The following is a 22637-nucleotide window of genomic DNA, read 5'->3' on the forward strand; positions in this document are numbered from 1 at the left end:
TCTCTCTTTCTTTCTCTCTTGGTCTCTCTCTTTCTTTCCCTCTCTCTCTCTCTCTCTTCCCTGTCAATCACAGGGATGATCTCAGAGCTCATGGATGTAGAAGAAGGTAGATAGTGCTTTCTTCTGAGGTTGTAATGTCGCCATGTGAGTAAAGTAAAAAAAAAAGAGATTACATTTTATAAAGATTAAGGAAGGTCTGACATTTGTAAATTTTAAAGAATTAATTCTAAAAAAAAGTAGAAAGAAGAAAATTTGCAAACAAAAAAAGTACATAAAACTGGAAAACTAGAGTAAGGTATAAAAAGTGAGTAAATTTCATTTATTTATTTATTATACCAAAAGAACATAATACAATATAACACAACGAAGCGAAAGACAGTCGTGCACAGACAGTGAATCCAAGGTGTGTAATGAACAAAGGGAAGAGGGAGATTTTTAAAGTGCAAATTAAACCCTTAAGTGATTTATACAGTATCAGTGATTTGTAGTACATACACCGCACCATTCAAAAGTTTGTACACCCCACTCATTCATCCATCTTGGCATATCACTACAGTGACGTGGTGCTCTGAAGGCTTCAGCCATCAACATCTCTAGGGAATGGTAAAGTAATGGTTTCTCTTTGCCTTGTACTGAATTATTATAGAGGTTTTCTCCTCTCAACCATTCACACTCACACCTACGGTTAATTTAGAGCCACCAATTATCTTAACCTGCATGTCTTTGGACTGTGAAGGAAACCGGAGCACCCGGAGGAAACCCACGCGGACACGGGGAGAACATGCAAACTCCGCACAGAAAGGCCCTCGTTGCCCACTGGGCTCGAACCCAGAACCTTCTTGCTGTGAGGCGACAGTGTGAACCACTACACCACCGTGCCGGCACTCAGTCATCGGTGAGTGAAATTTAAAAGAGTCAATTTCTGTTTTTTTTAAAAATGTAATTCAACTTAAATCATCAAAACATTCAGAAACATTCAAGTAAAATAATTTCTAAAAAATAATTCAAAATTAATCACTAACATGGCCATCAATCATAAACTCTGTTTATTTCTCCTGCTTGAACAGTATATATTAATATATCACTGATTAGAGGCCGGTGAGGTACACGGTGTTAATCTCACTCAGCTCCACTCGCTGAGTTTTGAGTTCAGTTCCTGCACTTCAGGACTTTGGGACAGATCTCAGCAGGTATCCCGTGCTGTTCTGTGATCTCGGACTCCCACCTGTCTGCACTGTGGAGAAACAAAGCTATAAATAGACCCTCATTTCTTTACCTGGTCGTGTCCCCAGGTGTGGGTGGGACTTACCTGTGCTGCTTTGGCCAATCACAGCTCGCCTCCTTACACACCTCAGCCAATGGGAGCACAGGATCAGAAAGCTGCTTTGAATATCAGAAAGAAAAAATAATAAATGGATTTATATATATATATATATATATATATATATATATATATATATATATATATATATATATATATATATACAAACATCTACACATAAAATTATATACAGAGGAGAACATTTTGTAAATGCCCGAATATTGTGTGTGTGTGTGTGTGTGTGTGTGAGAGAGAGAGAGAGAGAGAGAGAGAGCTGTAAGGTAGGCAGGGCAGGATTTACCTGTAACCCAGGTTTGTGCTCCTGTCTCTCTCTCTCTCTCTCTCTCTGTCTGTCTTTCTCTCTGTCTCTCTCTCCGTATGTGTGTGTATGAGAGAGAGAGTGTGTGTGTGTGTGTGGTGTGTGTGTCTGCACCGACCTGAAAGTCCAGTTTCTCCAGGATTTATCGCCGAGGAGCCAAAACCATCATCATGTCACAGGACTCAGACAAGTAAGTGACTGCGAGCAGAAGCGGGTTCGAGCCCCAACTCAGTCCGCGCGCGCGCCAACCGCTTTTACCTCCGACCTGTGTGTGTGTGTGAGTGTGTGTGTGAGTGTGTGAGTGTGTGTGAGAGAGTGTGTGTGTGTGTGTGTGTCGGTATTTTCCTGTCTCTCTTTTCCCCTTTCTTCATGCACAGGGAAAATAATCAGCTCTCATTAATTAGAGGGAAAATGTGCGCTTTGGGTTTTGTCGGGTTTGTTGTTGTTGTTGTTGTTGTTTTTCCTCCCATTTTGACCGACAGAACAAACTTAGGAAAGACAGAAACACTCCGCCATTTTTTATGTTTCATGGGAGCAAAAAAGTATGAAAAAGTGGAGAAAGAAAAATGGAAAGAAAGAAAGCTCCTTCCTTCCCTCCTGTGTTTCACTAAAACCTTCCTCCTCCTCCTCCTCCTCCTCCTCCTCCTGCTGCTGCTGCTGAATTATTGTTTTGTTTCGGGTCTAAAACTTTCCCCTGAACTTTCTGTGTTTATAGCCCACCTGTAGAGGAACAGAGTGAAAGTGTGTGAAGAAATTCTGACTGTATTGGATCAATAATAATAATAATAATAATAATGTTTACGTGATCTGATCATAAACCCTGATAGAACAGAAGAAGCAGAGCTCAGACAGAGCAGTGAAGGATCCTAAAGGAAAGGAACTCTTCTTACCTGTTGATTGGTTTGACAGTACGGACAGATAGGACTGTTTCTGCGAAAGAATTTGAAAAACTTTCGAAGTATGAAGACGTACAGATTGAAACAGAAAGAATGTGGCACCTTGAGACCACAGTTGTACCAGGAGTTATCGGAGCTTTAGGTTTGGTGAAGAAAGATACTGAGTGAGAAGCATCATGAAAAAATCCCAGGGAAGCCAAAGATACAAGAATAAAAATAGTTTTAACCAGTACAGCTCATATCTTAAGAAAAGCCTTCTCACTTGTTTTTGACTTTTTTTTTATGGCTAAAGATATCAGCAACAACTTTTCTACTGCCTCACAGCTCTGGTTGTGACCCGGCAGTGGGATTGGAACAAAAGCTGACAAAACGATTTAAAAAGTTTAAAAAATAATAACAAATCCTGGACGCTGCTGTGATCCACACGATCAACTGACATTACACCAATCATGTCATGTCATTTCATTCCTTTCTGTTTTTCTTTACTGAAATGTTCTGTGTTTAACTCAAAGTGTGAATAAATTTCCCCTCTGATTATATTTCTTACGTGTTTAATATTTACTCTATAAATCATAATAATCCACGAATAAACCTTATGATACTGTAATAACACTTTCCTTATCAGCTGGTACAGTGTTATGAGACATATCTTGTTTACACGCTGACTTTCTGAGTGTTAGTTAGATTTCCTCCTGGTGTTAAAGAGCTGGCCGTGGTGTTTATTAGATCAGCTTCAGCAGGTTGTCTGGACCGTGGACGTCTCCGCTGATCCTCAACCTCAACCTCAGGAACGATTGTGATGTTCTCCTGACTGTTAAAGCTCTCACAGTTCAACAGAGTTCATTAGAGACGATGTAGAAGGAGAAATGAAAACCTTGATGACTTAATGTGCTATAAACGAGATGTGAAGGTCATTAATTATTATAGCATTTATTTATTTACATAAAGTTCTTGTTGTTTATTGAGTTCTAGACTCTGATTGGTCAGAAGGTGTTGATTAATTCTCCAGAACGGCAGCACTGACAGCAGTGCACACGTTCTGATACGTTATCGTTTCCATAGTAACAGCTTGTACAGTGGACGATTAACTGATAAATGTACTTGAAAGTCATCAGTACGGTGATGTGATGTTTTCACGTTGGAAGGAGTCTCCAGCGTGAGCACTCTGTGAGAGTCCGAGGTGAAGCTGGAACTTTAATAACAAACAGCGAGAGAGAATAAAGAGACGCTGAAGAGGGAACAGCTGTTTACAGCTGCTATATTACACACGGACATGAGAACAGGAGCTCACTGGTTTCATGGACGCTCCACAACATATTAAATGTCGCTATAAACGGATAAAAAAACTATCATGTGTAATTCTTTAAATGAAAAGCGATTAAAATGAATAAAAATTATAATAATTTTTAAGTTGCTGTGGTGTAAGAGGAATAAAACATGTGGTGGTTATCGGAAAATAATCAACTTCAGGGTGGGAACGGGGACCTTTAATTATCCAAAGAACCCTTAAAGAGCACTTTTTAAGGTTCAGAACTTTTAGGAAAAAAAGGTTAAATCTAGCACCTGTATGGTTTCTTTGGATTTCCTTCTGGTTCTGTATAGAACCCGAGAGTGGAGTGTTTCTCTCTCAGAACGGATCTCAAACACAACCTGATTAAAATACTCTAATTATCCAATGAACCACTTCAACAACATGTTTTTTTTTTTTAAATATGTTCAGCTCGAGCACCTGTGACTGTTCTTTTACTGTGTAGAACCCAACAGTACAATGTTTCTCTATCACAAAGGGTTCCAAGTCAAATCTGTATTTACCCGCTGAAACCTCAAGGAACCCCTCAGGAGCCATTTTTCTAAGAGTACTTAGTCCCAAGAGCTCAGTGATCAGTTCTAGGTGCTAAGAAGAAACTAGTTGTAGTTCAACCTTTGATATGGTTCTACAGAGAATCATTATGGGTTCCCTTAAGAGTTCTACATTTTTCTGAGTGTAAATGAGACCTGCAGTGGATGGAGAACGTTTCAGAGCTCAGTGAAGTGGCAGGTCGTTTCTTCCTCGTAATAATGCTTCCCTCCTGCACTCTGCGGTTCTCTGTTCCTTATCTGATCTTTGTGAGGTGAAATGAGCTGACGGTTCTCGAGCACTTGATGATTAATGGCCCGTATGCCTTCATGCAGAGTGTGTTTATGGGTTTTATGCCCACATGGAAGCACCGGAGAACTTTATAAACCATTCTGACTTTGTGTTAACCTTGTTTATTCTGTATGGATATCATGCAAACTTTCAGGGTTCTTCATTTGTTCCTCTGACGGAATGTTTAACGGTTCTACAACTTGTCAGATCCAGTTCCAAGCAGAACCCTTTCTGGAAGATGAGAAGTATTAATTACTCAACTAATGATAAAATATAACGATGTTCAGCCCGAAACTAACACTGATCAGAACAGCTTCACATTTTTGGCTCTGAATCACTGGGGGAGGGGCTTCACTGCATTTCAAGCTCTGATTGGTTGGAACAAATTCAGTACTCCGAGGTTGCTTGCGACATGAAAAACAATTAGATGCTAAATTCATTTTGCTCCAAAGCTTTGGGGTTAACTGTTAGAATCTGTTAATCAGTGAATCACTCTTTTTGTGATCGACTCTCAGGACCTTTTGACGCAAACTGAAAGCACGATGATGACTTGATAACGTGACACACAACCTACAGTACAATAAAATATATATTAGTGTGTGTTAAGGAAATGAAACAATGTAGAGTTGATTCGAACAAATGTTCAGAAGATAATTAATTCAGATAAATTTGCTACTTTGACTGTTTATTATCAATGAATTAAAACGTTCCTTAACTCATTATTCACAGTGTTAATTATCAATAACGACAACAGCATCATTAACACAAACATCCAGCGTCAGCTCATTAATATTTATAATAATTCTTCCAACAATGACTGAAAATATGCAAATAAGCAGAAATGAAAAGAAAACAATGATAAAGTCCATAATGACCACAATAATTAGTAATTAACTCGGGACCTTTAGGATGTCTGTTCCAAACCCGAAACATCTTATTTGGTTTATTTTTATAAATTGAACAGAATAAGTGTTATGACAGTAATGTTCGTTAGTTAGTATACATTTACAGAGTGATGTATTTTTTATGTCACGTCTCGTTTATCAGTCCTTCGGTAAAGTTGTGTGTTAATGAGTTCTTGACCAAACCGAGCTGAAAAAATTCCACCAGATCAAAAAAAAAAGTTTTCGTTCTCCTGCGTGTATGTTGATGAAAACCAGTCAGCCATAAATTACCAACAGTGTTCATCACACATCTACATTTAGCCACGCCCATCTCCATAAAAGGCAAGCACTGGAAATGACAAAACGGCGACTAAATGGTGAAAGGGCGCCTTCTGAGTGTGCTGTGTGTTAAATCTTCCAGTAATGCAGCTCAGCCAACATACACTCCCCGGCCACTTTATTAGGAACAACCTGCTAATAAACACCTGCTGTTTTCTGCAGGTCTCTAATCAGCTGATTGCTTGATGCATCAAATCACACAAATACAAATCCAGAGCTTCAGTTAATGTTCACGATGTTCAAACATCAGAATGGGAAAAATTGTGATCTCAATTTTTGTGTGACTTTCTCTCACTGTGGTATGGGTGTTGGTTTGAGCCAGATGAGTGTGAGGTTTGAGTATTTCAGAAACTGATGATCTCCTCCTGGGGTTTTCACACACAGCAGTCTGTAGAGTTTACACAGAATGGTGCCGAAAACAAAAAACAAACGCTGAGTGAGTGAGCGACAGTTCTGTGGGTGGAAACAAACGCCTTGTTGATAAGAGAGGGTCAGAGGGAAATGGACAGATTTGGGGTGGTTCGAGCTTTTTTGCCAGGAAGGATATAGTAACTCATATAATCAGTTTTTACAACCATGGTGAGCAGAAAAGCATCTCAGCATGCAACAGAAAAATAGAAGAACACATTGGGTTCCACTCCTGCAGCCAAGAACAGGGATCTTAGACTCAACAATAAGTTCCTATTAAAGTGGCTGGTGAGTGTGGACACACACTGATTCCTCCTTCTTCTATATGGCGCCATTACTTTTGATTACGCTTGTCCGAGTTGAAGTGTTTGAGTTATTTGTATTAAATGTATGGATTTGTCTGGACTCTCTTTCCATCAGGTCATGAACTGAGTTTGATATGAGTTTAAAATGAAGTGTGACTGAAATAAAGAAGTGATTTAATCCCTGTATAAAAATCACAGAAACTCGTGAAGAGGTAAACGAGATGAATGCTGAGATCAGATTACATGAATTCAGCTCCGTTTTAACGTGAATTTGTCGTAGGTGACAAATTTCTGGCGTCCAGCCTGAATATGAACATCATGAGGAACGAATGGAGCCAGCAGTGTGACGTGGGCGAAGCACAGCGACGTGGCGATGATGTCTGGGACGACCCACGGAACTCAGACCGAAAATCCAGCATGTCAGAATTTTTTGTATTTTCTCATCTCAGAAAAAAAGAAGAAAGAAGGAAAGCACAACTTTAATCATCACACACTTGTGAAATTCCTCTCTGCATTTAACCCATCTGAAGCAGTGAACACACACATGCACACACACGTGAGCAATGAGTGCACACACACACACCCAGAGCAGTGGGCAGCTATGCTAACAGCGCCCGGGGAGCAGTTGGGAGTTAGGGGCCTCGCTCAAGGGCACCTCAGCCCAAGTTTGACAAACTCCTCCACTGTGTTCCTTAACGTTCCTTCTGTGGCCATGGTTAACACTTCCTTGACCCTCCTCCTTGATGACACGCACAGACATGAACGATCAAACCTGTAGCGATGCCAGACTCCTGACTGAGACACGGCAAGAATTTATGTCACTAATCCAGGGGTGTCCAAACTGATCCGTAAAGGGCCGTGTGGCTGCAGGTTTTCATTCCAGCCATGCAGCAGCACACTTGACTTGGCTCATTCAATCAACTGAACTGTCTTCACACAGTCAAATACTTGCAGCCACACCCACCCTTGATTAAAGGGTGGGTGTGTCAGTTGATTGAATAAGCCAAATGAGGTGTGCTGCTGCATGGCTGGAATGAAAACCTGCAGCCACACGGCCCTTTATGGATCAGTTTGGACACCCCTGCACTAATCCGACACAATGACAGTCACCATCACGAGAGACGAAACGATGGCGTTGTTGTTACTGAGTCTCTCCTCTGAATGACTTCCTTTGCATCCTGTTTGATGAACGAGGCTCGGTGTTTTTATTCTCACCACATTCACTGGATATGAGCAGTCGCGCACTGTGATTGGCTACTGTAATACAAGGATATCAGCTCATATACCGTGAGTAGAGAAAAACAAAATAGCGGAGCGTGTTGCTGAACCAACCGAGGATGAAATAAAAACTCTACTCGAAAACAAAACCCCCAAAAATATGAAAAAGTAACAAAATATGGAATAAAAGTATTTGATGGTAAGAACATATCTTTTTTAAAAATTATTTTTCAAAAATTATTATTATCACATTTTTGCACATTACTGCCCTTTTTGCTGCTACGTCCGATCATTGCCTTATTTTTGTATTACACTACCTATTTTGCACTACATTTACCTTTATTTTGTACTATACTGGGTGTTTTTTGCTTTTATCTTGCACTATATTGCCTTTACTTTGTATTATTTCTTCCGCCTATTTATTTATTTGTAATTGGCATTCATGGTAGACAGCAAACTAAGAATTTCATTGTGCAAGAGGACATGTCCTTACTGTGCATGTGACAATAAACACTTTGAACTTGAACTTTTTCACAAATTGCTCCTGTCATTTCGTCGGTTTGTTTACATTCTAAGCGGAAGTGATTTTATCGGTCTCAGGTACGTGAGGGAGGCGGATGTATGTGCAGAAGTGATCAGTTTAATAGCAGAGATTATATATACGTATACACAAACGTGTAAAACGCACACACAAGCAAAAAGTCCAAATTGGCAGGCTAGATCAAAAAAGTGATAACAGGCAAAAGGGTTGGGCGAGGCACAAACAGGATATCAGAGGCAAATCTAGAATGGGAACGAGAAACAGGCACAAGAATAGAGAAACAGGAAATCAAGAACACTGGTAGAAAGGCTCGGTAATGCGTACTTGTGTATTGTAATACTTTGCGATGCAAATACATCAGCACAGTCCTTAAATAGGCAAACATATAGTTCCTTAATTGAGCTCAGGTGCGCCTTGTTCACAGCACGCGTGCTGGAGTCCACTCGGCGCATGTGCAGCCCGAGGCGCGCCTTCAGATGCACGCGCCACAGTGCGTAGGACTGACAGAACCCCCTCCCAGAGATCTCCCATTGGGAGCGAAAATCTATCATACTTGGCCCCAGTGGGGGTTCGGGCTCAGGCTCAGGACAAAACTTGGGTTCTTGACTAGGAGTGGGCTTGATTTTGAGGCTTGACTTGGGCTCTGGGCCGGAATCATGCTCAGACTCCAGACTTGACCTGGGTCTTGAACTTGGCTTGGATCCGGAACTGAAGGTGGACTCAAGCTCCGGGTTGAATTCGAGCTGTGGCAATGACTTGAGCTTTGGGCTGGACTCTGGCTCCAGCTCAGGAGATGACTCGAGCTTTGGCAATGACTTGAGCTCTGGGGACGACTTGAGCTCTGGGCTGGATTCTAGCTTCACCTCAGGAGATGACTCAGGCTGGAGTTCTGGAACTGGCTTGAACATAGGGCTGGGCTTGAGCTCAGGAGATGCCTTGGGCTCAAGGCTGGAAGCAAGTCTTGACTTGGGCTCCAGGCTGGACTCAACCTCAGTAGAGGACTTGGGCTCTGGGAATGACTTGAGTTCTGGACTTGGCTCAGACTGTGGACTTGGCTCTCTTTCGAACTCTGGACTTGGCTCAGGCATGGGTTCGAGCTCTGTCAGCGCATTGCTTTGGTCCTGGTTAGGACCTGGCGGCGGGACGACACAGATGTTTTCATGGCTGGGCAGCGGCAGGATGACACAGATGTCTTCATGGCCTGCTGAGGCAGAGATCGTTCCGACGTCCTCTGACACAGGTTCAGGAACAGACTCAGGTTCTGACCTTAACTCTGGTACCGGCACTGAAGCTGGCGCAGGTGCCAACTCTGTCATAGGCTCTGCTTCTCTGGCTGAACCAGGCACTGGCTCTGGAGTAGGCACTGATGCAGGTTCTGATCCTGGCTCTGGAGTAGACACTGGCACAGGCTCTGACACTGGCACTGGAGCTGACTCCGATATTAGCACTGGTTCAGGAGGAGATACTGACACAGGCTCTGATGCTGGCACCGGTTCTGGAGCAGACACTGGCGCTGACTGGCTCCAACTCTGGCACCGGTTCTGGAGCAGACTCTGGCACTGACTCTGGCACTGGTTCTGGAGAAGGCGCTGGCACTGGAATGGACGCAGGTGCTGGCTCGGGTTCAGGTATGGGTTCTGATACAGACACTGGTTCAGGCATTAATTCAGGTGCTGGTTCTGGCTGAGAAACCAGCTCAGGAGAGACAGCCTCTAAGAGGGGCTCAGGAACAACAGCCTCCTCTGCTGTCTCTACATTGGCCACTGGAGGGAGCCCTGGAGCGACGACCTCCTCCGCTGAGTCGGCCACTAGAGGGAACTTTGGGGCAATGGCCTCCTCCGCTGAGTCGGCCATCGGAATGATTGCCCCTCCCCAAAAATTTTTATGGGATTCCTCCTTTTCCAATGAATAGAAAATGAACTTGAGCATGGCAAAGAAAGTCTGTGAGCTTTGAAGACATGGGTGCTTGACTCGAATTAGGTAATCCACCCATCTGTGTGCTCCTCCAGCAATAAACGTTAGGATGAAGCTTACCCAGATGTGTTTGGGTGGCTTGGGCTCTTGGAGGTCCTCATAGTAGAATTCACACTGAAGCTCTAATCCCCTAAGGTGCTATATTCCGTAATAGGGGGCTGGGGGACTCTAGTCGGTCTTCAGCCTAAAATACGAGGTGAGGAGTTGAGACAGGGAAACCCGGAAGCGGTGTGGAATTGCGTACTGAAATGCTTCCACTACATCCATTGTAAGGCGAAGTATTCTGTCAGGTACGTGAGGGAGGCGGATGTATGTGCAGAAGTGATCAGTTTAATAGCAGAGATTATATATACGTATACACAAACGTGTAAAACACACACACAAGCAAACAGTCCAAATCGGCAGGCTAGATCAAAAATGTGATAACAGGCAAAAGGGTTGGGCGAGGCACAAACAGGATATCAGAGGCAAATCTAGAATGGGAACGAGAAACAGGCACAAGAATAGAGAAACAGGAAATCAAGAACACTGGTAGAAAGGCTCGGTAATGTGTACTTGCGTATCGTAATACTTCGCAATGCAAATGCATCAGCATAGTCCTTAAATAGGCAAACATATAGTTCCTTAATTGAGCTCAGGTGTGCCTTGTTCACGGCGTGCGTGCTGGAGTCCACTCGGCGCATGCGCAGCCTCAGGCACGCCTTCAGGTGCATGCGCCACAGCACGCAGGACTGATAGTCGGACATATTGTATAAAGTTTTTATTTATTGAATTTGCAAAAAATAAAAATACTCTGTTTCTGAAAATCCAGTGAATGTGGATAGAATAAAACAGTTATTCCACTTAATCTCAGTGCCACGCACCTCGTTGGCTATCAGCTCATATACGACTCGATTTCGTGGAATAACTTTTAAATATTTTGCGTGAGGTGGCACGGTGGTGTAGTGGTTAGCGCTGTCGCCTCACAGCAAGAAGGTCTGGGTTCGAGCTCAGTGGCCAGCGAGGGTCTTTCTGTGTGGAGTTTGCATGTTCTCCCCGTGTCCGCGTGGGTTTCCTCCGGGTGCTCCGGTTTCCCCCACAGTCCAAAGACATGCAGGTTAGGTTAACTGGTGACTCTAAATTGAGCGTAGGTGTGAATGTGAGTGTGAATGGTTGTCTGTGTCTATGTGTCAGCCCTGTGATGACCTGGCGACTTGTCCAGGGTGTACCCCGCCTTTCGCCCATAGTCAGCTGGGATAGGATCCAGCTTGCCTGCGACCCTGTAGAAGGATAAAGCGGCTACAGATAATGAGATGAGATGAGATATTTTGCGTGAGGTAGCACGGTGGTGTAGTGGTTAGCACTGTCGCCTCACAGCAAGAAGGTCCGGGTTCAAGCTCAGTGGCCAGCGGGGGTCTTTCTGTGTGGAGTTTGCATGTTCTCCCCGTGTCCGCGTGGGTTTCCTCCGGGTGCTCCGGTTTCCCCCACAGTCCAAAGACATGCAGGTTAGGTTAATTGGTGGCTCTAAATTGACCGTAGGTGTGAATGTGAGTGTGAATGGTTGTTTGTCTCTGGTTGTTTGCACTGTGATGATCTGGCGACTTGTCCAGGGTGAACCCTGCCTTTCGCCCGTAGTCAGCTGGGATAGGCTCCAGCTCGCTTGTGACCCTGTAGAACAGGATAAAGCGGCTACAGATAATGGATGGATGGATGGATATTTTGTGTGCTTATAAATACAGCGTTCATTATCAGGCCTTTATAAGACTCCACAGCATGACTGGTGTGTGCCGTCAGGTGTTTACATCTCACTGGAGATCAGACGTGTCTCAGAGCAGCTCTGATCTCGACTAAAGGGGATTTGTTTCAAGTGAAAGTTTCCCTGCAGCTGTGTTTTATCTCTTCAGCTAAAATAATAACAAACAAAAGATCTCAGATTATCAGACTCTCATCGACCGAACAGAAACGACTCTCTTACACGCATGGAGAACCCTGGAACAACGTGCTTCCTGATTCGAACACTGAGAACATTTAATTAAATTAATAAATAATAATAATTGTGAATGATCAGTGTGTGATGAAGCGGAGTCACTGCTCAGATGATTATTCTCCTCGAATAGCGCTGTTTTATTCCTGTGACACCGCAGCAGCTTCACCAACAGCTACAGCAATTTTATTTCGTAAACAATGACACGTAATTTTTATCCGTTTATAGTGGAGTGGAGCTTCTGCCCTACGAGTCCCTGTGAACGAGCGGTTACTATGGAAACTCTAACGTATCAGAACAAGGGTGTTAGTCTATATAAACCTGCACTACAGTCAGAGCTTCTGTTAGAGAGAATTAATCAACACTTGATGACCAATCAGAGTCCAGAACTCAGCAGCAGCGTGGGGCGTTTGTTTGTTTATTTATTTAATTAATTTTTTTACTTGATGATGAGGTGTCATTATGGCAGAATATTATTCAATAACGTGACACATTCAGTGCTGTTTTATCATGATAAAGTCCTGTGTGTGTGTGTGTGTTAGGGTTGTTACGATACACTATCAGTATCATGATACACTGATACTGTGATAATCTGTCTCTATATGTTCACTAATAGTGTGTATTGCGGTTGTTTAAACTTGGCGTGTGTGTGTGAGATCAAAGCCACAATGCAGCTCAGATTAGATAAGCATATTAATGAGAATTACACACACACACACACACACATACATACACACACATATCGCAAAAACAGAAGTAAGTAAGGAAGCTGAGCTGGTTTGTTGGTACAACGGCTCCATTTACATAGAGATGGATCAGATACAGTGTGTGTGTGTGTGTGTGTGTGTGTGTACCTATAGGAGAAGCAGGAGAATGTTCTGTTCTATTTGCATTCTGTTCATCATACAAAGGGGCGGGGCAATAAACAGGAAGTAGTAATAGTTGATTGGTGGTGTGCGGCGGCAAGTGGGGGCGTTACAGATGATGGACACGCCCACTCGTGTGTGAAGTGCTTTTCTGAGATGATGAAGTCGGTTTGGAGGAATCGAGTGTAAAGAGTGTAGAAGTGATGATGCTGTAAATGACTGTGAGAGAGTGATGATGTTTTTACACGTCATGAGATTAACGAGCGTCACTCACCTGTTTACTTTCACACGCATTTAAAGAATTTACACACGTTATTTACAGAAACACTCACCTGTTCTTTTAGTAGTGAGCAAACCTTTTACACAATTTCACCCTTTTAGATTCATATTTTAAAGTTCAGTCACTTTTTAAAATTTTTATTTCACTTTCCTTCTTTAGAATGCTCCTTTTTTTATTCACACACACACACACACACACACACACACACACACACACACACACACACACACACACACACGTCTTATTTATTTATCTATTTATTTATTTAGAATTTATTTAGAAATAAATGTCGGATATACAGTAGTATTCGTTCAGAATTCGTCACACGTTAGAGTGCACTAACTTTTAAACTGGCGTTTTAGAATTGATAAACATTCTCACTTTTTTAAAAACATGTTTAAGGGTTTATTCAGTTTTGCATTTACTGACCTACTGATTTTTTTTTTCCAAAAGAAATGACTCCCTTTGGGTTTGTTTCACTTTTTCATTGTCAAACTTTAGAAATTACTCTTCACCTTTCTTTATTATAATTTAGAAAATGTAAGAATTTTCTGAACTTTTTAAACTTTACTCACTTTTTTCTTTTAAATTTACATCAAACTTTAAAAAACAACAACAACAACAACAACAACAAACAAACAAATACATGAAAAAAACCTCAAAAGACTCCCTTGGTGTTTTTTTTTCTTAACATTTTTTGTAGAATTTTGAATCTTTTTAAAAAATTTGACAAATATTTAAAAAGTTTCATGACTTTATAGAGTTTATTAACTTTTTTTGTTTAGAATTAATGACTTCCCAGAGTAATTATATTCATATTATATTTAAAAAGAAAAAAAAGCCCCAACTTTTACGAAAAAACCCTCAATTACTCACTTTATTTATCAAATTAAAAAAAGGAAATTAGTTTCTTTTTCTAGTTAAATATATACTGTATATATTTTAGAACTTACTCTTTAAAACATTCTTTTAGAATTGATTTGCGTGTTTTCAGGATTTACCTGATGATTTTTTGACTCGGCTTTTTCACTCCGTCAGAATCAGTTTGTGCTTTATCACCAGTGTAATGTGACAGAGAAACAGTCTTTTATAATGTGTGTGTGTGTAGCAGTAAGAGGCTGTTGGTGGTGGTCCCTAACGATCCTCTCCATGGGCGTCGCCCCTACACCAGTGAGGACGAGGCGTGGAGGTCGTACCTGGAGAATCCGCTCACCGCCGCCACGAAAGCCATGATGAGCATCAATGGGGACGAGGACAGCGCCGCCGCTCTGGGCCTGCTGTACGAGTACTACAAGGTCAGCACACACACACACACACACACACACACACTGTACCTCGGAGGAGGCTCCCTCAGTAGGCAGCATTCCTGGCCTCGTGCTGATTCTGTGAGATAAACTCCGGTTGCGTCCCGAATCTCAGAGAAAAACAACAAAACAGTTCTGTTCCTCTGACTGTGGGATCTTGTCTCATTTTCTCTCAGAAACTGAAAATAAATAGTAATAAAATTATTTTAAAAATAATAATTAATATAAATATTAAAAATAAACATAGATAAATATAAATACAATAAATAGAAATAATAAAAATAATAGAGATTAGTCATGTTTTTGAGAATGTAGAAATGTTGAATATATTTACACATTTAGAATTCACTCACATTTTAGAGTTTAATAAATTTTAATCTGACTTTTTTCAAATTTATTTTTATAGAATGTTTTTCTCACCTTTTTAAAAGTTTAGTAACTGTTTACAGAGTTTTTTTCTACAAATTTACTTCATTCTCAGAGGACTTACGTTTTGCTCACTTTGTTTTTGTTTCATGTTTTTTTTTTTTAGAGTTGAATCATGTTGTTTGTGCATTTGATTCTTTAGGAATGAATCAGAAAATTCTTTAGAAATTAAATGTTTTTGTCACCATTTTAAAAGTTTACTCACATTTAAAAACATTTTAAAGTCTACTGTTTAAGAATTTACTCTCTCTTTTTAGAATTTGTTCAATTAATTTGTTATTTTGCTTGTTTTAGAGTTTATTCATTTTTTTAATTAATTTGTTAAAACCTGTCGTTCTTTAATAAATAAAAGATCGTAACAGTCGCTGAAGTTGCCGTGGTGTAAGAGGAATAAAACGCTGGGGGGCGTGAAGGTGGGTGTGGTCACAGTGACTCGGCTTCATCACACTCAGTGTTTGATATTTTGTGGTGTTTCGAGTCACTTTCATCTGATCGAAGAGGAACAAAACGCATATTTAAAACAGTCAGAAAGGTAATTAGATTTCAGCATTTTATTCCACATCAACTTCCCCCTGCCTGCGTTTACTTCCTGCACAGAGTCTAATCTACAGAGTCATCTGCTCATAAACACACACACACACACACACACACACACACACACACACACACACACACACACACACACACAGAGGGATGTGATATAAAGCTGTGTTTACTGTGATGAGTTTGTTTACAGCTCTGAACACACACACACTCACTCTCCTACACACCTGAACACAGTGTTTATTATTTACCGCAGTGTTTATTATTCATCACACGGTGTTTATTATTCATCACATCATTCATGGACCTCAGTCTGTCTAAGTGTGGGCTTCTGTCATTCACGAGAAGCTCCAAGCCTCTGCTGACCACATACCAACTGAAGGATGCACCTGTCAAAACGACTGAGTCACAGAAGGACCTTGGTGTTACAGTCACACCATATCTCAGGTGGAACTCTCATATCCAATTGGTTTTAGCTAAAGTGAGTAAAATGTCCCAACAGGGACAGTTTCAGGTTGGTGGAGAAGTCCTGCCTCAAGTGGAGGAGTTTAAGTATCTCGGGATCTTGTTCACGAGTGAGGGAAGGATGGAGCGTGAGATCGACAGGCGGATCGGTGCAGCCTCCGCAGTGATGCGGTCGCTTTACCGCTCCGTCGTGGTGGAGAAGGAGCTGAGCCAAAAGGCAAAGCTCTCGATTTACTGGTCAATCTACGTTCCGACTCTCACCTATGGTCATGAGCTTTGGGTAATGACCGAAAGAACAAGATCGCGGATACAAGCATTTCTGATTTTTTTAAACCTCTGAATTTCTGAGGGTTTTTTGTCACAAATTTATGACTTTATAATTTCAGGCAATATCCGAGTTTTTTCTTGTAAATGTACAACTTTCATTTTTAAAGTCAGAAATTCTGGCTTTCTCTGAATATTACCCCACACCTCAGCTCCATTTTTTTTTAACCTGTGATGGCCCTGATACACCGTCGTACATATTTGACCTACAGAAGGCGTCCAGATTTACTGTTTTTGCGTTTCAGCTCCATGGTATGGATACAGTCCACAGATTTACCCATACTCCTTTGCTCCAGCAGTTACCACACTCACTCTGTGTTGATGTCCTGATTGTTGTCTGATCTCTGATTCAGGTTCCTAAAGATAAGCGCGTGCTGCCTGTCAGCAGAGTGGTGGAAGTGGCAGAGGAACAGGAGAAAAGGTCAGGAAACTAATCAACAACATGTCTCACACAGACACCGAGCAACGGGAACCAACTCAGACACTGAACTGGAACGGTCCAGTACCAAAGGGTCCACTTTCAAAAAAAAATCCAAATCAGCATCAACAGGAAGTAATGGTGCCTGGAGGGCGGGGCTTACCACATTATCGAACCTGTTATCTGTTATAAACCAGAGTTTAATGTGAGAAGAATTAATGCACAAATGGACCATTTTTAAAGATCTATGGCATTTATATCAGATTTATTAAAATTTTTTAGAAGTGTATTTTATATTTTACTTATACTTTTTGCTTTTGGCTTTTTGCTCGTTTTCAAGTTTCCTGTTTTTTTAAGACTCGACTGCATTTTGTTTTAGAGTTTAACGCATTGTGTTTAGAAATTATTGACTTTTTTCTTTAGAATTTAATTTCCCTTTTAGGTTAAACTCATAGTCTTACTCTTTTATTGCTCACCTTTAAAAACATTTACTTCCCTTTTTCTTTGCTCGCCCTCAATGAAAATTAGTTGTCCTGAATTTTTTAGACTTGAGATACTTTTGCTAATTTCAACCATTTATTTCTAAGAAGAAGCGATATGATCTGACAGGAGAATAATTTAGAAAATGTTTGGATAATTTTTTTTGTAATAAATGCTGTCATAGTTTTGGAATATTTTGTGAAGATGAAGTTAATGTAGAAGTGTAATAGTATATTTTCACTTGCTAAGATATTTTTGCAGTAATAACAGTTTTATGTATACTGTGTGTGTGTGTGTGTGTGTGTGTGTGTGTGTGTGTGTGTGTGTAACAGCAGTGTGTCCGACGCCCCGTCAGTAGATAATCACGTTCAGGTGTTGAAGTCGGTTCCAGTGAATTTGTCTCTCAGTGCTGAGCCTCATGACGCCAAGCGAGACGGCTTTACTGACAGCAGCCACGTTGCCACGGTGAAGGCCGAGGTGTACACCCCCGTCTTCATGAACTCCGCCCTTCAGTACCGTAACGAGGGTGAGGAGCAGGCGAGGGTGGTGTATGAAGCAAGCGGTCATGTGCTGAGCACCGATCACACTGAGTATGGGAAAGACGCCCAGCGCAGTAGCCCTGACAGCACATACGACGACGAGGACGACAGCGCAGAGGTGACACCCAGCACGGGGCATGCGCTTCTGGAACATTAATCAGTGTTGAATCATCACTCACACGTTACACACTTCATATTACAGTCACACACGCACATCACAGCGTGTCACAGCGCCTTCACTCACTCAACACACTCTCATTCCTCACACACACTTTCACAAACTTCACCTTCTCACACATTTTTACTCTGTTTTAGTCTTTTTTTAATTTACTTGAGTTTGCTCAGCTTTGTGGAAGTTACCATTTTTAATTTACTGTTTTTAAAGAAGTTCCTTTGTTTTTTATTTTATTTTTAAGTTCACTCACATTTTTAAAGTTTTTAAAATATTTTCTCCCTCTATTTTTTTAATTTACTCTTTTTAAAAAAATTATAAATCTTTTCCGAGTTTACTCACCTCTTTATTTAGAACTTACTCAAGCTTGTTTTTATTTCTTTTTTAGAATTTCCTTTTTTTAATTTACTGTTTATAAAGAATTTAAGTCCTGTTTCTTTCTTTGGAAGTTTAAGTTGCCTTCTTAGAGTTTCTTCACTTTTTTCTTTTTAACAGAATTTACTTTCTTTTTTTTAACAAGTTGATCATCTTTTTTAAAAGTTTACTCAAGTTTTCTACTTTTTTTAATTTACTCTGTTTTAAAAATAATCTTTTCTGACTTTACTCACCTCTTTATTTAGAACTTACTCAGGCTTGTTTTTTTTTTTTAGAATTTACCTTTTTTAATTTACTGTTTTTAAAGTGGTTAAATCCTGGGGTTTTTTTTCTTTGGAATTTTACATTGCCTTCTTAGAGTTTCTTCACTTTTTTCTTTTTAAGAGAATTTACTTCCGTAATTTTTTTCGAAGTTAATCATCTTTTTAAAGTTTACTCAGGTTTTCTCATTTTTTTTTTACTATTTACTCTAAAAATTTTACTCATTTCACTCAAATGGTGAATAAATGGAGTTTATTTATTTATTTATTTATTTATATTTTTTCAGATGTTCATAATGTTTTCTAACTTTTTTCTAAAAGAATTTGCTCACATTTGCACACATTTACTTTAGAATTGATCTTTTTAAAGACTTTTCTGACTATTTTTTCTTTGAAAAAGTGATTTAAACATGAACATCAGTAAGAGTTCTGTGTGAAACACGTCTCTGTAAACTAAAACCCCTCATTTTTTTCCAATGAACTTCCTTAACAATGAACAGTTTTGAGAAATATAATCACGTTCTTTGCAATGTTTTGCAGAAATATCGTCCCTCGTCTCATGGAGCCAACGAGTTCATCTTCGACCAATCAAACGTGTGAGTGTTTATTTATAAGTATTATATCAGTGACATAAATCACGTGTACCTTCATTTCCAGAGCGATGAGTGTGATGTTAAAGTCAGGTTTAGCTAACAGCTAGCTGTCAGAGCCCATAACCTTTGTTATGGGTCGCTAAGGATAAAAACATCTGCAAACTGAGTAAACATAAATAAAAATACCATAAATAAAAATACCTGTATCCAGTTTGTTGTGAAGCGTGTTGCCATGGGAGCGACTACTTTTTGAGTTTAACTGTTATGATTTGACATTTCATAATTCTGTAACAGTATGAGGTGAGATGAACACACTGATATCCTGGAACTGCGTTACCAAATATATATTAGTGTTTTCTTTATTGTGTTTATTTACAGCGCCCTCCACAATTATTGGCACCCCTCATTAAGATATGTTCTTAGGCTTCTAATAAATTCATTTTTTAAAATAATATAGGACAACAATGCAAAAAAAGAGAAAAATCCAACCTTTAATTCAAGTGCATTTATTCAGTGGGGAAAAAATCCCACATTAAGAAATAATTTTTTTTACATGAAATCATGTGTGCCACAATTATTGGCACCCCTGATGTTAGTACTTTGTACAACTCCCTTTTGCCAACAAGACAGCACTTAATATTCTCCTATAACATTTCACAACATGGGAGAATACAGAGAGAGGGGTATTCGACTATTCCTCTTTGCACGATCTCTCTAAATCATCCAGAGTCCTGGGTCCTCTCCTATGCACTCTCCTCTTCAGCTCACCCCACAGGTTTTCAATTGGGTTGAGGTCTGGGGACTGAGATGGCCATGGGAGGAGCTTGAGTTTGTGTCTGGTGAACCATTTTTGTGTAGATTTGGCCACATGTTTAGGGTCATTATCTTGCTGAAAAACCCAGTGACGACCCATCTTCAGCTTTTGGGCAGAGGCCACCAGATTTTGATTTAAAATGTCCTGGTATTTCAAAGAGTTCATGATGCCATGCACCCTAACAAGGTTCCCGGGGCCTTTGGAAGAGAAACAGGCCCACAGCATCACCGATCCTCCCCCATACTTCACAGTGGGCATGAGGTGCTTTTCCGCATACTCGTCTTTTGTGATGTATTAGAGTGTTTGTTGCCAAAAAGCTCCGTCTTGGTCTCAGCTGACCAAAGCACACGGTCCCAGTTGAAATCCCAGTACCGCTTAGCGAACTCCAGACATTTATGTTTATGCTTGTAAGTGAGAAAAGGCTTTTTCCGTGCATGCCTCCCAAACAGCTTGTTGGCATGTAGATAGCGCCTGATGGCTGTTATGGAGACTTTGTGACCCCAAGATGCTCCTCTTTGATGCAATTCTCTAACAGTGAGCTTTGGAGAACTTTTTACTTCTCTTCCCATCCTCCTCACTGCGCGTGGTGGCAAGATAAACTTGCATCCTCGTCCAGGCTTGTTTGCCACTGTTCCAGTTGTTTTAAACTTCTTGATGATTCCTCTGACTGTAGATATGGGCAGGTGTAGGCGAGCGGCTATTTTCTTGTAGCCATTGCCTGATTTATGAAGGTCGACACACATCTGCCTGACTCGAATGGTGTGTTCTCTTGTCTTTCCCATGTTGAAGAGTGGATAAGAGAAATAGGCCTTTGTGTCACATCATATTTATACCCCAGGGAAACAGGATGTGATGAATTACTAATTAAAGGTTCCTAGATACTCTGATCAACTTTATAAACTACAGTAGAAATGACAGAAATGCTTCAATTACATTTATTTTCTAGGAATTGTTATGGGTGCCAATAATTGTGGAACAGGTGATTTTATGAAAAATTATTTCTTAGTCAGGGATTTTTTATTTTTTTTTAATTCACTTGAGTTAAGGGTTACATTTTTCTGCAATTTTCAGTGTGAGATTATGCTTTTGCAATAAAAATTGAATTCATTTTAAGGCTTTTAACACATCTTAACCAGGGGTGCCAATAATTGTGGAGGGCGCTGTATCTTGCTGACATGTTTTTTGTCACTTTTTCCTGAACAAGGGTTTTCCCTGAAAGCATTTCTCATCATGCGATTCATGTCAAATATAATAAAACGTTTATAAAATAAAATGATGGTTTCTTTTGGACAGAGACACGTTCCAGTACACTCTGGATGCCACCAGGTCACTGAGACAGAAACAGGGCGAGGGGCCGATGAGTTACCTGAATAAAGGGCAGTTTTATGCCGTGACGCTGAACGAGACGAGCAGCAACAAACGCCTGAGACACCCCATCAGCAAAGTGCGGGTGAGGAACAGCACCATCCAGCTTCATCATCATCAGGATTATTACAGTAGCAGAACTTTGGTGTAGAGTAGCAGTCTAAAACGGGGTGCCAATACATACGACACATTCACATGGGCTAGAATCAAAGGGACAATGACTGTGTTGTCATTTCTGATTTATTTTTATTGACAGAAAACATGTAGGTTTTTTTCCTGTTTCGCAGAGCAGCATTCGATCATGCTGTTTATTTCCCTTAGTGTACATTAAGCCCTGCCTCCTCTCTATTTTTATTGGTTGGCATGTTCAGTCAATCACAGTCACTTCTGCCTTCAGGATTTCTCTGATTGGCAGCCAATCAAACTAGAGACAGCAACAACATTTTCTGAAATAGTGTTGACAAAACCAACTTGTAAAAATAATTTATGCCACTTTGTGTATGTAAATTATTGTAATTTATTTAAATTATTATTTATGTAAATATTTTCATGACCGGGTGGCACGGTGGTGTAGTGGTTAGCGCTGTCACCTCACAGCAAGAAGGTCCGGGTTCGAGCCCCGTGGCCGGCGAGGGCCTTTCTGTGCGGAGTTTGCATGTTCTCCCCGTGTCCGCGTGGGTTTCCTCCGGGTGCTCCGGTTTCCCCCACAGTCCAAAGACATGCAGGTTAGGTTAACTGGTGACTCTAAATTGAGCGTAGGTGTGAATGTGAGTGTGAATGGTTGTCTGTGTCTATGTGTCAGCCCTGTGATGACCTGGCGACTTGTCCAGGGTGAACCCCGCCTTTCGCCCGTAGTCAGCTGGGATAGGCTCCAGCTTGCCTGCGACCCTGTAGAAGGATAAAGCGGCTACAGATAATGAGATGAGATGAGATTTTCATGACCAAACTGAACTAAAAATTGCTGTCTGATTTAGAAAAGTTGCAAACAAGGTTCAAATTAGTGAATCTCCTTATATGGAATTTTCCACAAACTCAGGAGCAAAACACGGGATAGAAACGATTTTACGAACTTCGGAACGTTTCTTGTGCAAAAAAAAAAACACACACAAAAACCTGT

General features: G+C 40.7%; 1 protein-coding gene and 1 long non-coding RNA gene across 3 annotated transcripts in view; one reads left to right on the top strand and one right to left on the bottom strand.

Moving 5' to 3' along the window:
* Positions 1–342: 342 nt before the first annotated feature.
* Positions 343–2273, bottom strand: LOC132900363 (uncharacterized). The gene is made up of 3 exons (XR_009656775.1): positions 1759–2273; positions 1310–1380; positions 343–1234 (listed from the first exon to the last, which is right to left on the bottom strand). It is a non-coding gene; the product is annotated as an uncharacterized LOC132900363 (long non-coding RNA).
* The window catches only part of grhl2b (grainyhead-like transcription factor 2b), a 60014-nt gene continuing 38971 nt past the window's right edge, over positions 1595–22637 (top strand). Inside the window, exons 1-6 of one of the 2 annotated variants that reach the window (XM_060942403.1) lie at positions 1595–1830; positions 14551–14737; positions 16858–16925; positions 17735–18059; positions 19289–19344; positions 21449–21605. In XM_060942403.1, the coding sequence (XP_060798386.1) occupies positions 1811–1830; positions 14551–14737; positions 16858–16925; positions 17735–18059; positions 19289–19344; positions 21449–21605 (813 nt within the window). In that variant the 5' untranslated portion in view covers positions 1595–1810. The remainder of the gene's footprint in view (positions 1831–14550; positions 14738–16857; positions 16926–17734; positions 18060–19288; positions 19345–21448; positions 21606–22637) is intronic. The other variant, XM_060942404.1, reaches the window with a different exon arrangement.

This window comes from Neoarius graeffei, chromosome 16, assembly GCF_027579695.1.
Source record: "Neoarius graeffei isolate fNeoGra1 chromosome 16, fNeoGra1.pri, whole genome shotgun sequence".
NCBI classification, from domain to species: domain Eukaryota; kingdom Metazoa; phylum Chordata; class Actinopteri; order Siluriformes; family Ariidae; genus Neoarius; species Neoarius graeffei.